The following is a 24649-nucleotide window of genomic DNA, read 5'->3' as shown; positions in this document are numbered from 1 at the left end:
GCTCAGTTTCAGAAGGTTGCCAAGATCATCTGAGGGCTGGGAAAAGGTTCAGAGCCTGGCATTGAAATCAGGTTCTTTCAATAGGAAGACTGTGGGTGGTACTGAAGGATGTCTGTGTGACTCAGAGGGTTGTCTTGCTGAGCTCAGACTGAAAGAACCAAGGAAGACAAGAAGAGTCCCTTCTCAGGACACACACAATAGAGCGACAAGGATGAGTAAATCGTGTCAGGGGGTGAGAGCCCAGAATGAACTGAGGCTATTGAGGGGACTGGAGGACAGCAAAGGTCTTTTAATACTGGATGGGAGCAAAAGAACAAGGGCTGCATAGATCCACTCGCTGCCAGAACCGCTGGTGTCTGTGGAGGGAGAAAGAGGAGGGAGCAGCTCTGCTTTGCCCAGCGATTGTCTGGACAGAGAACCAGCCTCCAGTTGCAAAGGGCGTTGGTAGGTCCATGTAGGAAAGGGGGACAGAGGCAGCCCTGAGCAGCTGTGCATGTGGTCTCCTGACCCAGAACTCACTGTCCAGGGCCAGGAGTGACCCACACATCTGCAGAGGTCACCTGAGAGGAGTTGAGGACCATGGCAGAGGTGCATGTAGCCTGGAGCTGGATGAGGCTCAAAGTCTGATGTTGACCCTGGGAGAGAGCCTGCAATCTCTCGACGAGAGGAGATGAGCATTAAGAGCTGGCAGGGCGGCGCTTCCCTGGTGGCGCAGTGGTTGGGAGTCCGCCTGCCGATGCAGGGGACACGGGTTCGTGCCCCGGTCCGGGAGGATCCCACGTGCCGCGGAGCGGCTGGGCCCGTGAGCCATGGCCACTGAGCCTGCGCGTCCGGAGCCTGTGCTCCGCAACGGGAGAGGCCACGACAGTGAGAGGCCCGCGTACCGCAAAAAAAAAAAAAAAAAAAAAAAAAAGAGCTGGCAGGGCTCCCCAGGAACAAGCCACGGCAGACTCACATCATCTTCCACTGAAAGACTTCCATCTGGTGATGGCCGCAGATGGAGTGGACTGAGGTTAGATGGGGCCCCAGATGGAGTTTGGTAGGACATTCTTTGCGTTTGCCTGAGTGACCTTACCCAGCAGCGCTGGTGCATGTGAGAGTGGTGGCCCTCAGGGAGCGCGGGCAGCATGCTGGGGTCCCCTGGCAGGCCAGTACCTCGGTGTCCTCCTTTTCTTCCTCCTCCTCCTTGTTCTCGTTATCATTATTAAGATTTGGACGGTAGCATTGACAGAAGCGATTTGGGGCGGATTCGGCGGTTGGCCGGATCTGCAACAAGCTGCAGGAGCACAGCGTTTAGCACTATAGCACTTGCAGGTTGGAGATGAACACATTTGGGTTGAGACCTGCAAATTTCCTCACGTGGTTGTTGTGAAAACTCCATGAAATAAGGTGCGTTAAGCTCTTGGCATCTCTGGCATGTAGACGCTTACATAGTCAATAAGTGGTGAGTTGCATATTTATATCATGAAGCATCCTTTATAAATGAAGCAAACATTCCATCCTGAAGTAAGACCACATGTTCCAAATTTTGCCCCTGAGAAGGTTGTCCCATCTGTGGCTCAGGGCACTCTGGACGGTTCTGTCAATGGGGTCTACATGGCTGTGGTTGGACAAGGTTGCCTAAGCTGTGAGGGTAGTGCAGCGGGGCTGTGTGCAGAGGGCTGCAGGGGTGCAGCCGGACCAGGGTCAGCAGGGCAGCCTCCTGCCTGGGCGTGGGATACATCAGGTGGTTCTAAACTGTTATCTGGAGAGCAGTGAGAGACAGAGAGTGAGAGAGCGAGAGAAAGGGGGAGTTTGTGTGATGGCGTATGTGCATTTGAGTGTGTGATAGTATGTGTATGTGTTTGAGTGTGTGTGACTGTATGTATGTGAGTGTATGTGTATATGAGATTGTGAGTGTGTATGTGTTGTGAAAGTGTGTGAGGGTATGAGTGTGCCTGTGTGTGTGTGTGTCTTTGTGAGCTCAGCATTAGGGCTTCAAGCAGACCAGTTATTCTTTGACAAAGGGGGAGAAGTGGCTTCATCCCAGCTGGAGTCATACACTGGTACATCTGGAAAGGACTGTGGAGATAATTAAGCCCAATCCCAGGTGATGGGAATTCGAGGCTGAGAGAGGTGGGAAGGACATCTCAGGGTCAGCTGGTGGAGTGATGTGACTGCCTCTTCCTCTTCAAGGAACATTGGTGGGCACTGATCTCTGATGTCAGTGGCATCCCCTTTGAGGACTCAGTTTGGAAAGGGTGTTACGAGAGGCTCAGCTCTCCCTGGTGGCCAGTCTTGTAAGTCCTTACAGGTTGACAAAGCTCGAGACCAGGCTCACATAGGAATGGGCTGAAAGGTAGGTCTGGCATGTGTTTCCTCAGGAGCTGTTTAAAGCTCAGAGGTTAGACAAAGAATTTGACTTTTTGATGGGGTAAAAGCTTGGGAGAAGTCGGAGAGGAGGCAGGAAAAGGAGACCTAAACCCTCAACATGCCCTCATTTGGTGTTTGGGTCACATGGTTGACTTGGTGTTCACCTCTGGGGGCTCTGGGAGGGCGACATGGCCAGTGCAACCAAAGCAGGCTTGGCGACACACACTTGGGTTTCAATCCCAGCTGCGCCTCATCCTTGCAGGCGACATGGGGCAGGATGCTTAGTATTGCAGGACTTGGGTCCTCTTCATCTGTGAAAGAGGGTGATGACCCTCCATGTGTGCTGAAGATGGAAGGAGGTGACATATGCAAAACATGTGTCACAGACTCCTGTTACCAAGATAGTGAGAAGGAGGGCAGGCACCTGTGCTTCCTTTTCCAGGTGGGGCAGGAGGCAGGGCAAGAGGAAGGAGCTAAGATGAACTCAAGTGATGTTCCTGTGAGGAAGGAGCGGAGCTGTCCCCTCCTCACGGTCCTCCTGGGCTCAGGAGACATATTTGTTAATGATGACAACTCGGAACACTCAGCTGAGTGTGGTCCAGCAAACCTCTCACAAGCTGAGGGGGCGCTTGAAGATGGGCTTGCAAGCCTTAAGAACTTGCTGGTGGAGCAGATCAGGGAAGGGCAGGGATGAATGTCTTCCCAGAAGGGCTGATGGCTCCCTTTCCTCCTGGGTACCACCCTCACTTATGGCCATTGTGTGTCTCCCCTGCAGCCGTGAGCGCCTCAAGGGCAAAGCAGAAGCTGATTCACCTGTTAGTGCCCAACAGGTGGTCACAAGAGGGCATTTGACAGTTGACAGGTGAGCAGAGGAGAAGCAAGTGGATGAATGTGTGAAGAACAGTTGTGGTCACTTCAGGAGAGTGGAGAGGGAGACCCGCACTTGGTGCAGGGGCAGGGCCTGGTGGAGAGATGGCTGCCCCCAGGTGTGGGAGCAGGGAACAGGAACAGCTCCAGACCCAACCCGCCATGTCTGGATGTTACTGTCCAGCTTTTACCCTCTGGTCACCTGTGCTGCAGCAGCTCCTGTCTCCAAGTGCTTGTAGTGTCTTGACGTTTCTGATGATTTGGGAGAAAAATTAGCATACTGAGCAGCAAGGAACAAAAACTGCTTTAAATCAGGGTGCAAACATATTAGAGTTGTCAACCAAGTCAGACTGACTGGTAGAAGCCTTGTGCCGCTGTTAAAAGATAGCAGCTGCTGCCTGGAGGTTGACAGATGGGGGGCAGTACTGAGCCTGGCCTCTGGGTGGGAGCATTGCGCGCTGTGGTCTTTCCCCCCCCGCCCCCCCCCGATGGAGTCCCGGAGGTGAAAGCGTTGTCCTCTGAGTCAGGGTGAGTTGCTGCATCTGTAGTAGTCAGGGTTCTTTGGATGCAAAGGACAAAAACTGTCTCTTGCCAAGTTAGCCAAGAAGATTAATTAGAAGGGCTGCTTGTCTAATATCACACAGCTGAGGACTGGCCGAGCCTGGACTCACAGGGACACTTGTCTGCCCCGAGTTCATGCTCCCACCAGCACTTGCCCTGAGACACCAAGGTCCCAGGTGAGAGAAGGCTTTCTATAAGTTCCTACAACCTGCGTGCTCCTCCCTGAGTGGAGAGCACACTTCTCACTGCCTTTTGCTTCCTCTCTCTGCAGAGCCCTGTGGTCCGAGTGTGCCGACCCAAGCACCAGGGGAGCCCTTCAATCTCACGGCCCCTCCCCGGGCCCAGAAACCTCAGAGACTGACAGCTGTTGGAGCATCCACCTTGCTCAGCTGGTCCAGGCCCTGCGGTCCCCATGGCTGCCGGGAAGGGAGCTCTGCGGAGCCCTTCAGCTGAAAACAGATGGCGGCTTAGTGAACCCGAGCAGGGCTGGGGCCGCAAGCCAGTGCTGCTGGAGAAAACAAACTGCCTGGGCTCTGAGGCTGCCCCGGGCAGCGGTGGCCGGGATGAGGCCTGTGCCGAGATGGCGCTGTCAGCAGCCCCGGGCAAGTTCAGGCTGGGAAAGCTGAGGCCCCGGAAGGCTTGCTGGGAACAGGGGCAGAGCGCCTTCATGGAGGTGCCTCGGCTCAAGAAGAGGCTTGGGGGCAGGCAGGCCCAGGAGAGGGTGCACAGTGGCCCTGCAGGCCAGCCGGGCCCCCAGCAGCTGACCCTGGACAACCCCAGGGACCCGGCTAGCATCACCTGCTTCTCAGTGGGGCCCAGTGGGGCCCACGGGGAGCAGAGAAGTGCCTTCAGCAAGCCAACCAGGAGTCCAGCAGGGAGACCGGGGCCAGCCTCCGTCTTCCAGGCAGGCGGACCCGTAGACACCCTGGGGGAGCTGCTGGGACTCATCAACACAGTAGATGTCAGTTGCTGGGGTCGACTTTCCAACTCCAAGCTTTTGGTGGGTGATTTCTGGAGCCTGCAAAGGGTGGCACCAAATGCTCCTCTCTGCGGCACTTTCCTGGGTGACCCCATGCTGTGGCTCAAGCATGCCACGGCCCAGGTGCCCACACCTCCGTCGTGCTCCTCCACCGCCTCTTGGGCCCTGCTGCCCCCCACGCTCACCTCCCTGGGCCTGTCCACCCAGAACTGGTGCGCCAAGTGCAACCTCTCCTTCCGCCTGACCTCCGACCTGGTCTTCCACATGCGGTCCCACCACAAAAAGGAGCACGTGGGGCCCGACCTGCATTCTAAGAGGCTGAGAGGAGAGGCCCTCACGTGCCCTGTTTGCCACGAGTACTTCCGCGAGCGCCACCATCTCTCCCGGCACATGACTTCTCACAGTTAACGGGTGGTTTGGAACAAGGGCGTCCAGCACGCGGTCGTGAGGCTGAGATGGCTCACGGGGCCTTCCTCCGAAAAGACTGGTCACAGTCATCCGCAGGGCCGTCTCCTTGGGCGTTTGAGGACGAACAGCTCAGTCATAATTGGAAAAAGTCAACCTGCCCCCGGGACGTGCTTAAAGGAAGTAATGTCGTGAAATGATGCGCTTTGCTAATGGCAGGGTATGGTGACGAATGGCATCAAGTGTTTCTGACATTTTCAAGAGTGAGGGCTCTGCTCCCGTCACCGTAACTCTCGCTCCATGTGGAAGCAAGGCTGGCACCCAGCACGGGCTTTGGAGGCAGACAGACCTGGACTGGGATCTTGGCCCTTTCACATACTGGCCCTGAGCCTGAGCAAATTGCTCTAGCTATCTGAGTCCCGGCGTACTTCTTTGCAAACATGGAGATGGTGACACCTGTGTCTGAGGGATGTTGTCAGGATTGTGTGGGAAGACGTGTGGGAAATGGCCAGCATGTGCCCGGCAGTGTCATCGCAGAGTACACAGTACTATTAGCATGATCCAGATTAGTCAACTATTGTTAAGTGACAAAGTTTCAGTGGCCAACAATGCAGAGCCCCTGTGTCTCAGTCATGGGCCTGTGGGTTGGCTGGGGTTGGGCTGGGCTTGGCTCCAAGGTTGCTTTCTCTCTCAGGACTGTTGGGCTGCCCGGTCATGCTTCTCTCATGGTTACGCCAAGAGCACAGCAGGACAAGTCCAAATACCCAAGCACACTCAAGCCTCTGCTTGGCTTGCTTCCACTGATGTCCCCTCGGCCAATACAAGTAGACGGCCAAGCCCAACGTTAAGGGGTGAGGTGTGCATATGGCCAACGGGGAAGTCATGAGTGAGTGTATAATCCTACAGGGGCCGGCGGAATTGGGACCAATAATTCAACCAACACCTGGTCCCTGGTTCTTCACGTTCTGAATACGTGGAAATGGGAAAACGAAACAACGCATACATGCACACATACACGCAAACACACCCCTTAACTCTCAGGAAGTGAGCATGCACAAAACCTTAAGGCTTGAGACATTGTGAAGACTGGGAGAGTTCTGGGTACCGTTTACTATCTGATGCATGTTGAGTTTCAGTACCTATGCTGTTTATCCACATTTGTCCTTATTCCTAACAATGCAAACCTCAGGTCATATACACTCTGCTGTAACACAAGCCAGTCTGTGTGAAAGCCCTTTGTTGGAATTTCTTTCAAGTCACTGCAGTTCTTTTGAGTGGTTTCCACCTCACTTTCAATATTTGTTCACTTGACCTGCAGTTTCCAACCCCTCCTCTGGGGCCTCGGTCACAGAGCTCAGGCTTGTGGGTGGGAAGGAGCTGGTGGGGGTCTCAGCCAGCAGCGAGCCAGCCATCCAAACACCCGCAGACTCCGCATCCCCTCTCCATCTCCACGGCAGGCTCCCACCTTGCCCGAGGCAGCTGCCTGTCCCCCCGGCCCAGCCCACACCTGTCCCTCTCTCTCCCACTCCCCCCACCTCCCACCCATTCTCCACAGCCAGAGGTATATTCATTCATTTCTTGGCCTCCCTGGGCACCTGTGCTGTGCCAGATTGTGTGCCAGGCCCTGCTGGGGGCACAGTGAGTTCGACCCACTGTGTGAGTCGAACATAGTCCTTGTTCAGGGTGTGAGATGATTAGGGTGCAGTGCGACAGATGCAGAACAGAGGCCTGTGCCGGGGTGCTGGGCACGTCGGGGGGCATGCCCAAGTCAGACCTGTGGGTAGGGGAGGAGGGTACCCCTGGAGGCCTCCTGAGGGGTGGGGATGTGAGCTGAGCCTCAGAGTCCAGCAGGAGCTGGTGATTCAGACAGGGAGGGCAGTGCTGGGGAGAAGGTGGTCCTGAGCTGTAGTGTCCGAGGCTGCTCCAAGGCCCAGGTGGGGCAGACTTAGTGGGGAGGTGGGCCTCTGAGATGGAGACGTAGGAAGGCATCGAAGGAAAGGAGTTCAGACCAGGGCCCTGGAGGGCCGGCTCCAAGAAACCCTTCCAGGGGGCCTCTGGCTGCAGCAGGAAAAGTGGGCTGGAGGAGAGGAGATGGACCCTCTGAGCCGTTTCCTCTGCATCTGGAAGGAAGCAGCAGTGCTCCACAGAGGCAACAAAGAAGCACCCCCATTTCTACAGTGAGGCTTGGAGGCCCCACCCTCCGTGAAGGAGGTCAGGAGCCCTGCAGGCCGGGCCCCTTTGGGAGCTGCGTGGGGCTACAATTTGCCCACCGGGAGGCTGTGCCCAGAAGGGGGCTGAAGCTTTGGGGAGCCTCCCTCTCCTGCCGTCCCACGTGGGGAAGAAGATTAATTAGAAGTGCTGCCGTCCCATGTGGGACAGGAGAGGGCACCTCATGGGCTTGGAATCTGAGACTCCACACCATGCAATGATGTATGTTATGTCATTTAATCCACATGATATGCCCAGGAGGTAGATACTTTTTAAAAATTAATTAATTAATTGATTGATTTTTAAATTTTGGCTGTGTTGGGTCTTCATTGCGCGCGGGCTTTCTCTAGTTGCGGCGAGCGGGGCCTACTCTTTGTTGCAGTGCGCGGGCTTCTCACTGCAGTGGCTTCTCTTGTTGTGGAGCACAGGCTCTATGCGCACGGGCTTCAGTAGTTGTGGTGTGTGGGCTCAGTAGTTGCAGCACGTGGGCTCTAGAGCACAGGCTCAGTAGTTGTGGCACACGGGCTTAGTTGCTCCACGGCAGGTGGGATCTTCCCAGACCAGGGCTCGAACCCGTGTCCCCTGCATTGGCAGGCAGACTCCCAACCACTGCGCCACCAGAGAAGTCCCACAGGAGGTAGATACTTAATTCCCATTTTACTACGGAAGAAACTGAACTCCAAGAGGTCAGCTGACTTTCCTAAGACCATGGGTTCTGGAGAAGCAGTACAAGAATAAGACCCCAGGACTGCCCCGCTTGTGCTCAGATCCTTCCCAGCTTGCCATGCGTCTGCTCAGCCCAGCCAGGTTGTGTGGCATTGTGGACGATGAAAAAACTGGGACTTAAGACAGGCATTGACTCCCTGTCTACAATTTCAACTTGCACCCTTCCTCCCCTCCCCAACATTTTCTATTGCCCTTCTCTTGAGCACTTTGCACCGTTTTGCTTACTCTTTTTACTGATTTGTCTTGTTTCTTGTATTTCCCATCACTAGAAGGTAAGTTCCATAAGGGATCTTTGCTGTTTTGTTCGCTGCTGTATCCCCAGCAGCTAGAGCCATGTGGGCAAATAGCAGGCATTCGACAGACCTTCGTGGGAGGAATGAATGAGATGCCCGGTTCTGGCCTCATTCCTGACAAACCAGCTTCACCCAAGGGTTTCGACATCTGTTAAAATGGATGCACAGCTGTTCTCCTCTGACTTGTCGGATTGCTCTATAATTTCTTCGGAATCAGTTTGACAGGCATAAGTGCACTATACTAAAACAATAGAAATTTAGAATTGAAAGGGACTCTACATTTCTAGTCCATCCCCTGACTTTATGGCAGTGAGCATTGAGGTCCATGATGAGCTGATGTGCAAAGCGATGCAGGGCAAGAGGTGGTGAGGTCAAGCCTAGGACCCCTGAGATGTCTACACTGGTGTGTCTTCCCTGGCCCACCCACACTTCTCTGGGAACCTCGGCTATGGCCGCAAACAGAATGATTACTGATAGTGAGCACGTCGTTCATAAGCAAGAGAGACATTTTGAAAAAAAATTAGAGTTAATTAATTTTATGAAGAAGCACAAGAAAACATCTCCCAAGTCAACTTTTTAAGATGGAGTTCATTTTGGTAAAAATCAATGTAGATGCAAGTTGCTTTGTAGCCATTCAAATTGACAGACGCCAAGATGACTTATGGAGGTGACGACTTACAGTTTATTAATGTGGCAGTTCCTGCTTGTCACCAGGCCGCGTTCCCAAAGTCCCCATGGCAGTTGAAGCCTGTCTCGTCCCTTTTCTCTCCTACTCTCCTGTATCGACTTGAGATCAGTCACTTTTAATCATGACTTTGCCCACGCTCTCTCTGCCACCTTCCATCCCAGTTAAGAGCTGGCAGATAATGTTGCCACAGAACATCACATCAGCAGGTATGAATTTTACTCGACAATTCTGGGGTAAGAATCATCACATTCCTTAAATTCTCTATATCTAATTTAATCTGTTCTCTACCGTAATCCTATTCTGGTAGGACAGGCAGTCTGTCTTTTTAAAATCCCTCCCCTGTCTCTCCAGTTTACAGAACATTCCCCAGCACCTCCCACCTAGGAATACCCTCTCTTAGCATCAAGCAGCGTCCCCATGCCGTGTTGGTGTCTTCGCCTCTATCCTCCAACGTGCTCTGGATCTTCTCCCAGGATCTCAGCCCTGGTGGTTTTCTGGCAATACCATCATTAGGCAGGTAACACAGGAGCCACTGAGCCAATAAACAGAAAGTCTTGGCTTGCTTTTTGGACAATGGAAGAGAAAATACCTATAGTGGCTGGAAAAATAGCAAATTATATCTCAATATATGACCTCCCAGACAGCAGCCATTCCATTAAGGTTTCTAAAAGTCCCCCAAATGTGCTCATGCGGCTAAAATGAGACATTCTGATTTCAGATCCATTTGAGTTCTCAATTTTTACCGAGATTTGCTCTTCTTTCTGCTTTTATCTGGAAGAGAAGTAAAACCTTAACAAGGCCAGGGTCCTAGGTCCATATCTACGTCTGGCCAATTTCTGAATCTTAGACCGCAGATTCTACTCAAAAGACTATATAATTATGTTAATGAAAGTGTGTGTAGCCCACTGGGCTTGGGGAGAGCGGAAGGAAGGGGAGGCGAGGATCAACCTGACACCTGGAGCTCGTGTGTCCTAGGTGAAGGTTCCTTAGTGCCAGGCCAAGTGCAGCTCTCAAGAGAGGCCAGAAATCAGGACCGTATGTGGAATTGTCTCTCTAAAAAACTGATGGCCAAAATGGCATGGACTTAAGGAAGCACGTTAGTGGTGGTGGCGTGGGGAGGGGCAGGAACCACCAGCTGGAGACCCCTAACTCTGTTATGCTCCCAGCCTTTGAACCAACTGGGTGGTGGGCCTGGCCCTGCTAACCTCACAGTACTGCCCTGTTACTCTAGGCACAGGGAGAGACCCTATAGAGGGGTGAAAGTCAGCAGGCGTTGTCCTAAGGTAAACCTCCCAGCCTTTCTTTCCTTGGGAGGTGCTGCCGCCCCCTGGTGGCAGCATGCCTTCCCTGCAGGCCACTTCTCTTCAGAGAAGGCGTTTTACATGCCCTGCCTATATGTATAATTTTGTTTTTATTTTTTGTAGTAGAAGTCATGTGTGAGGTCTAAACATCATATAGTAAGATATGAAATCCATAGAATAAAACTTTTATTTTAAAAACAAATTATTCTCCAATGTGTTTTGATTTGTGCCGCGTCCTAGAAAAGAAGAATTTTTGGAAAGCAATTTTGTTTTTGTTTTTGTTTTTTTTGCGGTACGCGGACCTCTCACTGTTGTGGCCTCTCCCGTTGCGGAGCACAGGCTCCGGACGCGCAGGCTCAGCGGCCATGGCTCACGGGCCCAGCCGCTGCACGGCATGTGGGATCTTCCCGGACCGGGGCACGAACCCGTGTCCCCTGCATCGGCAGGCGGACTCTCAACCACTGCGCCACCAGGGAAGCCCAGGAAAGCGATTTTGAATGGGCGTTGGGGAGACAGTGCCTTCTGGAAGGAGGGTAGCCGTTCTTGTTCTTTAAATGTAACTTTTTCTTCCCCGGTCACCTTATGTTTTCCTGGCGCAGGAGACAGGAAGCCAGTAGCCTCTGATACCCTTGCTATTCTAAGCTGCCTGGATTAGTAGGCTATTTTCACTGCCAGCCACCCTGATCTGCAAGGTAGCAAGGAGGTCCTTAGGCAGCTAATCCTATAGAAACCAGGAAGTGTGAGTTGAGCGCTCTCCACTAGGGACCTTGGAGGCAGGTTTCTTTGCCCACAGATGTGATTCGGGCTGTATCCTTTTTCTTTCGAAGTTGTATCCTTTCACTGCATTAAAGCTGTGTGGGTGGCCATGACCCTCACTGACACACAGACGGGGCATCTGCTTCGTGTTGGGCTGTTTGGCAAATGGAGGCACACAGGAAGCAGGAGGGTGAGTGAGATGGGAGAAGAGCTGGGGTCCTACCCTCTGGTGCTCCAGCATGGTGCCTGAGAGCTGGGTCAAGTCTCCAGCAACGATCCTGATGGTGAAGGTCCAGCCTGTCTGTGGCTGGGGCTACCCTGGGAAAGGGGGTGGACGGCCTGGTCCAGCCCCTCTCACAGCACATCAGTGGGTGCCTTGAGGGGTCCTCAAGCAGGGGGACATGGGAGGAGGTTGCATGGCAGAGCAGTGGCCCTGGCTACAGGCCGGAACACAGAAATGGGGCAGGAGGCTGTGGTGGGGATTTAGGTACCGAGCCAGGACCTCAGGACAAGGCAGGGGGGATGCACGATGCAGTTCATTGTAAGAAAGCAAAGTCTGTGGCTGGTTGAAGCGGAAAAGGATACCTTGAGAGGAGCCAGGGCTGCACCCAGTGTTGGGTGGGCAAGCAGGGGGCCCAGGCTGAATAGTAGGCAGAAGCAAGGAGCTACTCGGCAGGACCTCAGCTGTGGTCAGGCAGGGGAACCGCCTCTGGAAGGTGCTGCTTCTGCCCCTGATAAGTCGGGGCATGGCCCTGCTGCCCTGCACGCTGGACATCTGGTCATTGCTGCTACCAAGCTTCCCTGGGTCACTTGCTCCATAAAAAAAAAAAAAAAAAATGTACTGCATAGGGGCCTCTGGTTGGCCCAGGCAGGACCACATGTCCCATGTCCATACCCCACAGCCAGAGAGCTGGAAAAGTGAGCGTCCAGGACATCTGGTTTCATGGTGGGGGAATGGTTACAGCTGACATTGGCCAAGTACTAGATTAATCATTCAATCTACACAGCCTCAAAAGTGCTATTATCTCGTCCATCGCATGGATGAGGAAACTGAGGCACAGAGATGTGAAGTAAGTTGCCCAGAGTCACACAGCCTGCAAGTGGCAGGGCTGGCCTTCCTATCTGGGCAGGCTCAAGCTGGAACCTGAGCTCCTAACCACCTCTCTGCTTCTGAGTAAGTCTGTTTCCCACAGGTGCATATGGGGAGCAATTCTCTGAACATCCAAAGGGGGTGCAAATGCTGGTGGCCTAAAGGAGGGCAAACATCCACTGTGTTAGGTGTGTGACCGCCAGTGAATAACTGATCCTGTCTAAGGCTCTGGGCGGAGCTGACTCTGGTGGAGGTGGTAACAATGGATGTCCATGTGGTGTGAAGCTCAGAAGAGAGATCTGTGTATGTCACCCACTCTAAACCGCTCCGCCCCTTCCCCTGTTTAAGACCCACCAGGGTATTTGCCATCTGTGACCCCACAGTGCCTGTGGGACACCTTAAACAAATTAAGCTGCAGGAAACACCAGTGGTGCAAATCAAGGAAATCCAAAAGATGTGAAAGGAAAACCCATAAAAAAATGAACAACCACTAATGATCACTAAGGTATAGATAGTGAGTCAGTTATATAATTTATGTTATTTTATTTATTATATTTTTGGAATAATGATGGCTGCGTTTGAAAATAATGATATATGCTAATTATAAAGATTTAAGAAAAAGAGAAAGTATAAATAAGAAAGTTAAAACATCACCCCAGGGCTTCCCTGGTGGCGCAGTGGTTGAGAGTCCGCCTGCCGATGCAGGGGACATGGGTTCGTGCCCCGGTCCGGGAAGATCCCACATGCCGTGGAGCGGCTGGGCCCATGAGTCATGGCCGCTGAGCCTGCGCGTCCGGAGCCTGTGCTCCGCAACGGGAGAGGCCACAGCAGTGAGAGGCCCGCATACCGCAAAAAAAAAAAAAAAAAAAAAAAAAAAACATCACCCCAAATGCTACCATCTAGAATAAACCATTGTTTGATTTAGGTAATCATCTCATAGCTGTGTGTATATATATATTATATATATATATATATAAAATATATATATTATATATTTTATATATATATATACACACACACACATACATATATATGCATGTATATATATGTATGTCTCTTTGTGGGTGTATGTGAGAGAGAGAGAAAGAGGGAGGAGAGAGAGTCCTAGAGTGTAAGCATATAATGTGGTCACACATGTGCCTGGGTAGCAGTAGATTTAATGAAGAAAACTGTGAGATCACAGTATGTATGATAACTACTAAAATACGATCATGCCATGAATCTTACTGGAATTTAGCAGGAGGAAAAGGAGCTGGAGAGAAATCTTGCTTTCCATCAGGGCTTTCCAGTTTAGACAGGGTTGTTTTGAGGTGTTCTAGTGGAGAAACCCCTAGGGATGGTGGTGGCCCAGATTCCCCAGATCTCTGAGGTCTAGGGAGGGGGCTGATGAAGTCCAGGCCATGCCTGGTGCCCTGGGGAGTCGCCTGTGGCAGCTGCAGCCTGGACTCACCAGAGGGCCGGGCCAGATAGGACCAGAACTTCATCCTCACCCCGCAGTCCTGGAGCCTGGAGCTCTGGGAGCAGGATTGTGCGCTGGGATCTCCCTGCCCTCCTGGCCTCGCCCCACCATGACTTTGGGCAGAGACTCAGAGGTCTCTCATTTTTGGGTCCCTGTGACTCTAGCAGAGCAGAGTTTCATGGGCCCAGGGCACAAACCGGGGGCCTCTCATTCCCCCAGGTTACCCCTGGGCTCCAGGTCTCCTCCCAGGGCTGGCCCAACTCTGGGGGAGGTCTTGGGCTCTGCCTGTCTCAAACTGCTCACCCTGTTAGGAGTCAGCTTGGTCGCCAGAGCTGGCACAGTGACAGGCTGCACTTGGATAAGCAGGGCAGGTCCCCAGGCCACCACGCAGGGCCACTCTCCCCTCTGGTAGCAACGCTGCATGGCGGGATTCTGCGTGACACCAGAGCTCACTTTTGGGTCCCTGACAGAAGCAGGAGAACAAGGTCATGGAAGGAACGTGAAGGAAAGATAGACTTGCTGTGTAGAGTTGGATTGGGAGGGTTTAGGGCAGGGAGGAGAGGGTTCTAAGTGAAACTGAACTTGTCTCCATGTGTCTGAGGGCTGCCACTTGGAGGAAAACATAGTTTTGCAGCTTCATAAGCATGTGTGTTTACTGTGTATCCACTGCCTGTGTCAGGTGCCATGCCAAGTGCTGGGCAGCAGGAGACGAGGATGCGTAGGACGGTTTCCACCCCTGAGGACTACACAGCATGGCGGGGACAGAAATGATCCCGGGGCAGACTGGGAGAGGTACACTACTGGGGAAGATGCAGGTGCAGGGAGGACAGAATGGGGACAGTGTAGCGGGGGAGTAGGGCTCCTGACCTCTGGGCCTGCACTGTCCCACATGGGAGCCACCAGCTGCAGCGTGGTTGCTGTGTGCTAGACACGTGACATGTGCCAATGGAGATGTACTGTAAGCGCGGGACACACACCGGATCTCAAAGACTTGGCGCAAAAGCATCTCATTCATAACAATTTTTATATTGAATTTGCACTGAGGTGATGCTACTGTGAATATAGTGGGTTAAATGAAGTATACTATAAAATTAATGTCACCTGCTTCCTTATACTTTCCTTAAAAATGTAAAGTGACGCATGTGCCTGGCCTCCGTGGCTCACGTTATGACGTTATTGGACAGAGACGCTCTAGTTGACAGCATGAGGACCAGGGGTTGGTGATTAAGAAGTGTCGGTGGAGATAGATATGGACTTCACTTCCCAGGAGGGGGTTGACCTTGAAGGGGGTGAGCTTCCTGTCCTGAGGTGTTCCAACAGAGAGGATGTTGGCCATTGGGAAGAGACCAGGTATATGAGCTCCAAGGGTACCTCTGATTCTCAAGCCTAACCAGAGGGCAGCAGGCCCCTTTGCTGCCCTTTGGGGGCCTCAGTCAGGACCTCATGCCTGGGTGCCCCCTGGACGTGTCCCGGAGGTCCCGGCCTTTTCTGGCTCTGACTGCGGTGGCCCTTGCGGCGGCCCTGCAGGCGTGGGCTCCGCCTCGCCCTTAGCAGAGTGTGCTGGAGCATCTCCTTGGCTCTGGCGAGGGCTGCCTCTGCAGGGACAGCCACGTCAGGCACCACGCCCACCCCTTCCCAGGAGCTGCCGTCTGCAGCCCCCACCGAGCGGGCAGTGGGGATGGTGATGTACAGGTCGGTGTCATCCACGTGGTAGGTTTGCGGCAGCTGGCAGCCCCCACTGGTCACTTCCCCGATGACCAGTGCCCGGCCCAGCCTCTTCAAGATGTAGGTAAATTCCTCTGCGGCGCCAGCTGTCAAACTGCTGGTCAGAATGACCATACTCTTCCTGGAGCCGTAGCGTTCACCTGCAGGATAAAAGGCCCTTCAAAATAGGGAGTCAAGTCCCCACCTGGGCACCTGCCTTCTCCATACTGCTTAGACTCCAGAGAGGAGGGCCAGGGATTTAGTTCTGTGTCCTTGTGTCCACAGGCAAGTCACCCCACCTTTCTGAGCCCCAGTTTCTGCATCTGCAAAATGGGGATAAGGAAGTGTGCTGTATCCCGAGCATGCCAGTGCTTGAGAGATTTTATCACCAGTGATGGGAAGCGGCTGGACTGACTTACCCGAGAAAAGGGCTAACCTGACCAGACTCTCTTCACTTTGGACCCTCAGAAGAGCCAAGTTCGTGACTTAATGACGACAGCCCTCTAGGACAGTGATGTCCAATAGAAAAGCAACATGAGCCCGAATGCAAGCCACATACGTCATTTCAAGTTTTCTAGAAGCCACATTAAACAAGTTAAACAAAATTGATAAAAGGAATTTTAATACTGTTTTATCTAACTCAATAAATCCAAAATTTGTTCCTCTCAAAATGTCATCAATAAAATTATTGAGATATTTTACATCCTTTTTTCTCATAAAAAGTCTTCAAAATCTGGTGGGCACTGAACACTTTATGCCTCTCAATCCACGTGTGGCATGTGGCTTCCGTACTGGACATCGCAATTCCAAGACCCCATGATCTGCAGATCTGTTTTTAACGACTGGTCTTGAATGTCTATTTGAATTGAGAATTCATCTGGTCCTGTTTTATTTACATTTTGCAATATTATTGAATGTATATCTTGGAAGATTCCCTCCAAATGCTTGTGTGATAAGGAAGTATGCAAATGAAAATTGCAGGGTGCTTTTCTGATCGGAGGAGGCACAGCCCCCATTGGTTTCCCAGCCTCCTCTTTCCAGATGGATGAGCAGGTTCCTTGGTTTTGCAAGCTAGGCAAGGGAGATGGAGCAAGGCTATCCACCTGGGCTGTCGCTGGAGAGCCGTGGCTCTGTAAAGCGCGGGGCCTGTACTGCTTCCTCTGGCCACTGCTCTGGGCCCAGGGCAGTTAACAGAAGCCCCATCAGACTTATGAACTTCCTTTAGGTAGGTGTGCTGGGAAACTGCTGAGAGTTCAGGTGAGATGGAAAACCACTGGAAACGCTGTGGGATTTGGCGATGGCCCGAGGACCCTTCTAGCTTTACGTTTGTCTTGCGGGCTGATGGCTGCTGTGGCAGGAATGGCAGGCATTTTGGTTTTAGACAAACCAGTGTTTGAGTTTGGGAGCTATCACTTATTAGCTGAGTGACCTTAGACAAGCTATTTGACCTAGCTGGGACTCATTTTTCTCATCTAGAAAATAGGTATAATGGTACATGTTTTGCAGGGATTAAAGGTCTTATGTACAGAGTACATGGCATAGGACGGGGGCTTTATATTCTAGCTACAGTTACTTTTACCCGAACCCAAACTGTCTTTCCTTGATTTCCCAGAAGCTTCCAGAATGATAATAGGAAGGAAAGGCTCCTGTACCCACCTTCGAGCTGTGCGTGGGTCCAGAGCTCGCTGACAGAGTCATTGGGCCGGTTGTAGATTTTGTCCAGCAGAATAGGTGGGCCTTCGTCGAAAAAGTAGGAGCATATGGCGGAGATGGAGGAGGTGGGACCACCGATGTTGAACCTGAGGGAAGGGAAATGTTGCCCACTGAGGGGCGGAGCCCACAGGGAAGCCCTCGGTGCCCCTCTGGGTGCCCCAATCCTTGCCCTGTGGAGGGTTCTAATTCCAGGCAGCCTCAATCTGGTGTCCTTTCTTCTTCCTACAGAATTCTTTGGTTGGCATTTCCCAGAGTACAAGATTCTTGAGAAACAGAGACTTTATGGTCAAATTCATTTAGAAAATACTGCATAACTTACCCACCCCTTCTGTTCACACATTAATACATTATGTGGTACATATTGTATACGTTATATTAAAGGCCCTAAGTCCTGCAGTCTGGAACTTGTTGATAAATTTCCCCAGCTTACTGACCGTGGACTGTTCCCATGCACCCATGCTGCCTGCACATTTTGAGAGCACTGTCTTCCCTAGTTTCATGCTTGATAATTTCACAAAACCCACTAGGTATCTTAGCTGAGGTGTCCTAACACGGCTCTTAGTGTGGTGGAGTGTTCAGAGTTGTGGAACTGCATTGGGGGTGGGGGATCCTGTGATCATTCCAGGCTATTTGGATTTGTCCTGCTGTGTGACCTCGCTGGGCCCCTGTCTCCTTATTTGTGAAACGAGGAATCCTGGGCTGGCAGTGTATTAGGAGTCTCTTCCAGGTGATGGTCTAGGATGGGTTCAGGGCCCATGACTTCGGCATCTGAACCTCCAAACCTTGGCTTGGAAGGATCTTTAAGCAAAGCACCCCTATGGGCTGGGTCTCCTCTTTAGAAAAATGTGGATGACACAGTTAAGCAGAAACGGACTTAGCATGAGGGCCATTTGGATGGTCAATAGAGCGTTTGAAGAATAAAGTCATCAGAGGTGCCACAGGAGTCCCCAAGCTCAAGTTCTGTGTATACCCAAAGCCAAGCCCTGGGAGATGGTTCATCTTCCAGGGAGGAGAGTCTGCCTCTGGGATCCAGTGCCACCTAGTGACGACTAAGAATCACGAGAGTTTTGCAGGCCAGAAGCCAGAGCTCCCTCTCAGTCAATCCAGCAGCTGGGGATGGGGGGCGGGGCGGGAGGGAAAGTGTCCAATTCCCAGGGGAGCTGGCTCCCCCCTTCCCAGTGCCCAGGGAAGGTGCCCAGGGCACGTCTGCTGATGGCCCCGGGAGTGACAAGAGGTCTGGTTACTGAAGGACATTCTTCTACCCATTACCCTCCCAAGTCCCCTTCCCCAGCTCTCGGAAGGAAACTCAACCTGTATGAGGCATACCTTCACAGAAGCAGATGAGAGGTCTAGCTGAAAGCATCCCCCCAACAATCATTTTGTAGTGTAAAGAGTTCTTTTTGCAACAATAGTGGCTAAATCGCAAATTCTCTCTGGGCCACTGGCTTTATGATTCTCATGACCAGGGTTGTCCTGGGCTGATTTCGTGAGATGTGAGACACAAGCACAGGTGGAAGCCTAGCTGTCGCAAACACGGCTGATCATCAGAGTCACCTGGATGTTAAATATACAGTTCACTGGACCTCACTCCTGGGGCTCTGGATTCAGCAGGGAGGGGTCCTGGAATCAGTGTGTTCAAGGTCACCCTTCCCCTCTCTCCTCACTGAATCCTGTGACTAGGTAAGTTTGGGGAACCACTGGATTAGCTCAGTGGTTCTCAGCCTTGGTCACCTGAGCTTAAAAAAACCAACAGTGGTGGGGCCCCACCTGGCTAATTAAACCAGAACCCCAGAATAGCTGGCCAGAGCCCTGAGAGCCAGGCGGGCTATTCCTCTTGGGTTCTTCCCGGCGTCCCAAGGTCCTTTCATCCCTACGAGACTCATGGCTTTGACTGTCTTCCAGCAGCTGCCCCAGCCTTGCTGGGAATTGCTGAGCCCCGCCCACTGACCTCATGTCGACAATCAGGGCGTCCGTGTGTACAATCTTCTTCCAGACATGCTCCACCAGCAGCTCGGAGACCTGGGTGAGCAGCTCACAGTCCCCAAACATATCAAACCTCAAGTAGCCAATGTTGCCCTCAAGCACATTAGTGTGGAAGGAAAACTTGATCAGGTCTTCAAAGACTTCAGGGGAAGGGATCTGAAAGAGTGGGAGGTCGGCTCCATGTCAGGAGAGGAGAGATTTGAAAGCTCAATTTTTTTTTTTTTTAAGGTTCTGAGTATCTTTATTTCATTATTGACCATAGTACTTAAATGGACAGTTAGCTCCGCTAAAGAAGAAAGTCCAGGTCAAACTCTCCCATAGCCATGTTTCCCTGTTCTCCTGCCAAACCGTGCCCAGCATCCACCCACTGTCACTTCTGCCAGATACAGTGAAAGGTCAGATTTGAAAGTGGGTGTCATGGAGGTCCTTTATATCATGAGATATATTGAGCCCATGGGAAGGGAGCTAACATTTCCTAAGGAGGTTGTAGGTGCCAGGGCCTTTCCTGATGGTATCCAGGAGGTTACATGGGTAGTGGGCCTGGGATATGAACCGCAGTGAGTGGTCAGCAGCCTCCTTACAGGGAATGCTCATGCGTGCCAACCTCTCACCCTGGCGTCAGAGCTGAAAGGCCCAGGCACGGTCTCCCCTGAGCTCCCCAGACACTTTTTGTCTCTGAGCTCATCGTCTAAAGACATCATCATCTGAAGACATGAACTACTGGGCCCTTGAGTCTTTACCAGGGATCTGGCCCTGTGCTGAGCATGTTGTAGCAGTTTCTATAGAGAAGACACTATTATCCCCATCTTTTTACTGAAAAAAATTGAAGCACAGAGTGATTAAGTAACTTGCCCAAGGGCACACAGCCAGTAAGTGGAAGAGCCAGAATATGAATCCACACCAGGTGACTGCAAACCAGGAACACCCCTGCTGACTAGGCCACCCAGCCTCCAGGCCTTGTGCTGACCTCAGTCACAAGCCCTTTGGCCACGGGCCGCTCTCCTCTGTACCCCTCCGGGCCTCAGTTCCTCTTTTTGTAAAATGGGATAACAGTTTGGCAGTAGATGCTTTTGGTGCCCTCAGCCCTCCTCTGATTTCAGCCACAGCTTGACCCAGGCTGACAGGGCTTTGTCTCTAGCATACCCTTGTTTTTTACTCTCTACTTCAGGACCTTCTCCAAGCTGCCCCAGAATCTGAGAGCGTTCATGTCCCCAGGGGGACCTTCAGCTAACAGAGAGCGGGAGCCGCGGGGTCACGTCTGCAGAGGCATTCCTCACACTCGTCAGGGTGCTGTTGCGGTCTTCAGAGGCAACAGGCTCCATGATGCGCCCACACTTCCTGTCCCACTTTCCCCGCTCCCTCACTGCTGCTTCAGTGACCACCTCCCACATCAACGGACCGCACCTAAGCCCCTGTCTCAGGTCCTGGCTTCGAGGGAACCAGGACAAATGCTTCCCTGCCTACTTGTTGTGACTATGCAGTTATATCATAGACGATAAACACCATGGAGAGGTGTTGGAAAGGTGCTTTAGATCCAGCTCTTTGCTGATGGGAGTGCTTGGTGAGTCCTGCGGTGTGCTTTGGCCCTTGGTCGGGAGAACTCTTCCCTCATCTACCCTGCAGCAAAACTCCTCAGCCTTGATTTACCTTTTCAGTGTTCCCCAGACCTGCAGGGCTGGCTTCAAATATCTTGACCACACAGCCTGGCCCAGAATTTCCCATTCAGTTGGCCCTTGTATCGTGGTGCACGCCCACCCGGCGCAACTCCTTTGGGAGACAGTACTTGGCATTGCGGGAGGGGAGGAGAAGGCAGTCGGTGCCTAACCAAGGCAGCCTCACTGCAGGGGTTGTTCAGGCTGTGCGTGGACGCTCCTGGACCTGTCCCCAGGCTCCATGCTCTAGATCCAAGGCAACTGTGATGCCAGGACTGTGCTGATTCCCTGTCTCCATCCCCCGACTCATTCACACAAACGGCAAACCCCTGAGGCAGGCAGGTGACGTGGGTATACACACACCCCACGTTTCCAGAACAGGAAATCACGGGGACCCATGTGACTTACCAACCTCTTTCTCCAACACTGACAACGAGAAGCCCTACAAACCCTTGCATTCGACCCAACCAAGAGTGAAGCTCCTGCTATACCAGCACTTTCCAAACTGAGCTCCTGTGGGTACCGATGTTCTACTGAGGTGCTTAGGGACCTCGTGGGCATATGAGGGACTGGAGGACAGGGTGAGAGAGAGGAAAAGATGTGACTAGTGAAAAATTTAACATGAAAACACGTCTGGAAGCCGTTGCTTTGCACCCTGCACAGAGCCCTGGATGTGCGGACCGTTGGTTGACTCTCTCCTGGGACTGTGCTGGACCAAGTCTCCCTTGTAACTCACCTGCATGGGTACAATCCCAGGAATGCGGTCCTTGGCATCCTCAGGGATATGGGCTGTCTTCAGGTGTGGGTCCCCGGACAGCACCTGCAGGTCAGCCTCCAGCATCTCGGCCAGGGCAGCTTCTGAGGTCACCCTGGCATAGCGGCTCTGCAGACGGCTCAGTTTGGATGCCATCTTGGCTCCCAGCTCGGGGGAGGCGTAGTTATCTGCCACGAGCTTCCCAGCTGTCTGCAGCACAGTGGGCACCTTGGCACGCAGGGCCACTATGTCCTGGGCTGTGGAGAGGGCCACGCTCATGGGCACGGTGATGTCTGGCTCCACCCCAGCCAGGTCCCAGGCCTCGCCGGTGCTGGCGCTCAGGGCCATCTGCGTGGGCATGGAGGCATATAAGGGGCTGCTGCCCACCTGGTAGATGCCCACAGAGAGCGCCCCTCCAGCCGTGGGCTCCCCGATGATGGTGGCGCGCTGCAGGTCCTGCATGGTGTGGGCGAAAGCCTCAGCCGCCGACCCGCTGGTGTGGCTCACCAGGATGTAGAGGTCCTTGTGGGAGCCGTAGCGCTGGCCTGCCACCTGGGGCAGGGTCCACACCTCTGTGACCCTCGACGTGGCCCTGTCAAAGACGGAGTAGAGGTGCTGGCGGGGCTCTGCCTCGAAGAAGTAGGAGCAGAGCAGCGGCACGGCCGTGGAGTAGCTGCCAGGGTTGTAGCGCAGGTCGACCACCAGCGCGGGCGTGTCTACCAGCTTCTGCCACACCAACTGTACCAGCTGCGGCCCGATGGCCCTCACCGTCTCCAGCTCAGCCATGGCGTCGAAACGCAGGTAGCCCAGCCGGCCCGGCAGCACCTCTGTCTTGAACAGGGCCTCGATGAGGTAGGAGAGCTCCTCTGGGGAGGGGACGATGGGAGGTGGTAGGGGCACTTCCTCAGCCACCATCTCGCCGGGGCTGTGGAACACCAGCAGACGGTGGTCTCCAGACATCTCCTGCAGGTCTGCCGTGAGCTGGGAGGCCAGCGACTCCAGGTCCACTGCTGTGCGGTAGGCCCCCTGGGCCAGCTTGGCTTGCAACACGGCGCCTGTCTGCCCCACGACCTCTGGCCGAGCATAGTGGGCCTCCAGCAGGTGCCCCGTGCCCTCCACCAGCTCCCCCAGGCTTCGGTGGAACTCCAGCACCTCCTGGGCTCTGTCCAGGGCTTCCTCAGCCAGTACGATGGCATCGGGGACCACGCCGCCCCCCAGCCAGCACTCGCCATGGTTGTCGATGAAGGTGAGCACGGGCACTGTGAGCGCCAGGCCGCCCTCGGGCGTCTCCAGCAGGGGCACCGTGTGCGTGTGCAGCAGGCTGCCCGCCGTGATCTCGCCCACCAGCGTGGCCCAGCCGAGCGACTGCATGAAGAAGGCCAGCTCCTCGGCTGCGGTGGCGGTACGGTGGCTGGTGAGCAGGTACACCCCGCGCTGGGTGCCGTATGGCTGGCCCAGCAGCTCGGTCTGGCTGAAGTGCTCCTGCGTGACATTGGTGCGCCGGTCGTAGGTGGTGAAGAGACGCACGGGGCCGGCGTCGGGTCCCTGGAAATAGGAGAGCAGCAGGGGCACGGCGGAGGACGGCCCCCCAGGGTTCTGCCGCAGGTCCATGATGAGGTGCTCCGTGTCCTGCAGGGGCTCCCACACCTGGCGCAAGATGTACGGGGCCAGCACTCCCAGCACTGAGGCGTCAGCAAACCTGTCAAAGCGCAGGTAGCCCACGTTGCCCGGCAGCACGGACACCTGGAACACGGAGTCCACCAGGGCCCGCCGGGCAGCCTCGTCCTCGGGCACTTCGGAGACCATCTCCGGGGGGTCTTCAGCTTCGTCCTCGGGCCCAGAAGAGGTTTCTTTGGACCTGACCACCTGCACCAGGAGCCTGGGGTCCTCGGACACGGCCTGCAGGCCGGTGTTGAGCTTAGTGACCAGATCCTCCTCGGAGACCACCGAGGACAGGTCCATGTTGGCCAGGTGGTGCAGCAGGGCGGGCACGCGGTCCACCAGCGTGTAGTATTCCCGCAGGGCCTCCTGCAGGCGCTGGATGACCCCCGGCAGGGCGCGGCGCAGCGTGAGGATGGCCAGGGCCTTCTCCAGGGCCTGCTCGGCCGGTGTCCCCACACAAGGCAGCACCCCGCTGCCCTCCCAAGTCTGGCTGCCCTTGCCCAGGGGCCCCAGGGACCTGGACACGGGCACTGTGAGAAAGAAGTCAGATTGGCCTATCCTCAGCTTCTGGAGGTCCAAGGCCCCCCCCACAGTCCGCTCGCCCACCACGATGGCCCTGCGCATCTGTTTGAGGATATAAGCGATGTCCTCAGCCACACCCCCTGTGCGACCACTGGTGAGGACCACCACATCCTTATCGGCACCGTAGTTGTCTCCTAGGACTTCGGGGAGGGTCCAGATCTCAGTGGTCGTATTAGAGGGGCGATCGTAGATGGTATCCACATGCAGGACTGTGTTCCCTGGGTGCAGGTAGGAGATGACATAGGGGATGCCGGAAATGTGGCCCCCAGTGCAGTGGCGGAGGTCCAGCACCAGGGCAGAGGTGCCCATGAGCTTCCTCCAGACGTTGGCCGCCAGGAAGCTCCTCAGCTTGCTCATCACCTCCTGGCCCGGGATGTCGTCCACCCGCAGGTAGCCCACATTGCCTTCCAGAACCTCATGGCGGAAGCCGTTCTGCAGTCCCGCAATGAGTTCCTCTAGCGTGAGGTTCTTGAGTGCTGGGGCTTGCCGGGGAGCCTCGAGGGTGCTGGGCTCGTAGGAGATGACCAGGCGAGGGTCGTTCAGGGAGCTCTGCACGCCAGCTGTCAGCACGTGGGCCAGCGTCTGAGGGTCTGAGATGGCCAGGATCTCACGACTCTTGATGGCCTGCTCGATGGCTTCCTGCATCCCCATCAGGTTCTCTGGGAAGCAGTAGTTATCCAGGAGGACCTTGGCCATGTCCAGCACCAGGCTCGGCTGGAATAGGTGTGTAGGGCCAGCCAGGCTGCAGAGCAGCATGGGCAGGAGCAGGGCCCATTTTCTTGACATGGGGATCCAGAGGGAGGGCTGGCTCCTGCACAAAAGCTCTCGACACCGTGCGCCAGGCAACAGCACTGCCCTGCGCGGCTGCCTTTCTCCCGCGTCCTTCTCAGCCAGCGGACAGAAGGTCTGGGGCT

General features: G+C 54.1%; 2 protein-coding genes across 2 annotated transcripts; one reads left to right on the top strand and one right to left on the bottom strand.

Moving 5' to 3' along the window:
- Positions 1–4192: 4192 nt before the first annotated feature.
- Positions 4193–5167, top strand: ZNF488 (zinc finger protein 488). Its single transcript, XM_060033693.1, has one exon. It carries the CDS (start codon positions 4193–4195, stop codon positions 5165–5167), a length of 975 nt encoding a protein of 324 aa, XP_059889676.1.
- Positions 5168–15071: 9904 nt separating this feature from the next.
- Positions 15072–24521, bottom strand: RBP3 (retinol binding protein 3). The gene is made up of 4 exons (XM_060033692.1): positions 21474–24521; positions 19051–19241; positions 17046–17188; positions 15072–15550 (listed from the first exon to the last, which is right to left on the bottom strand). Exons 1-4 carry the CDS (start codon positions 24519–24521, stop codon positions 15072–15074), a joined length of 3861 nt encoding a protein of 1286 aa, XP_059889675.1.
- Positions 24522–24649: the final 128 nt, after the last annotated feature.

Source organism: Delphinus delphis, chromosome 16, assembly GCF_949987515.2.
Source record: "Delphinus delphis chromosome 16, mDelDel1.2, whole genome shotgun sequence".
Classification (NCBI taxonomy): domain Eukaryota; kingdom Metazoa; phylum Chordata; class Mammalia; order Artiodactyla; family Delphinidae; genus Delphinus; species Delphinus delphis.
Note: the sequence above shows the minus strand (reverse complement) of the source record. Positions and strands in the feature narration are given on the sequence as shown.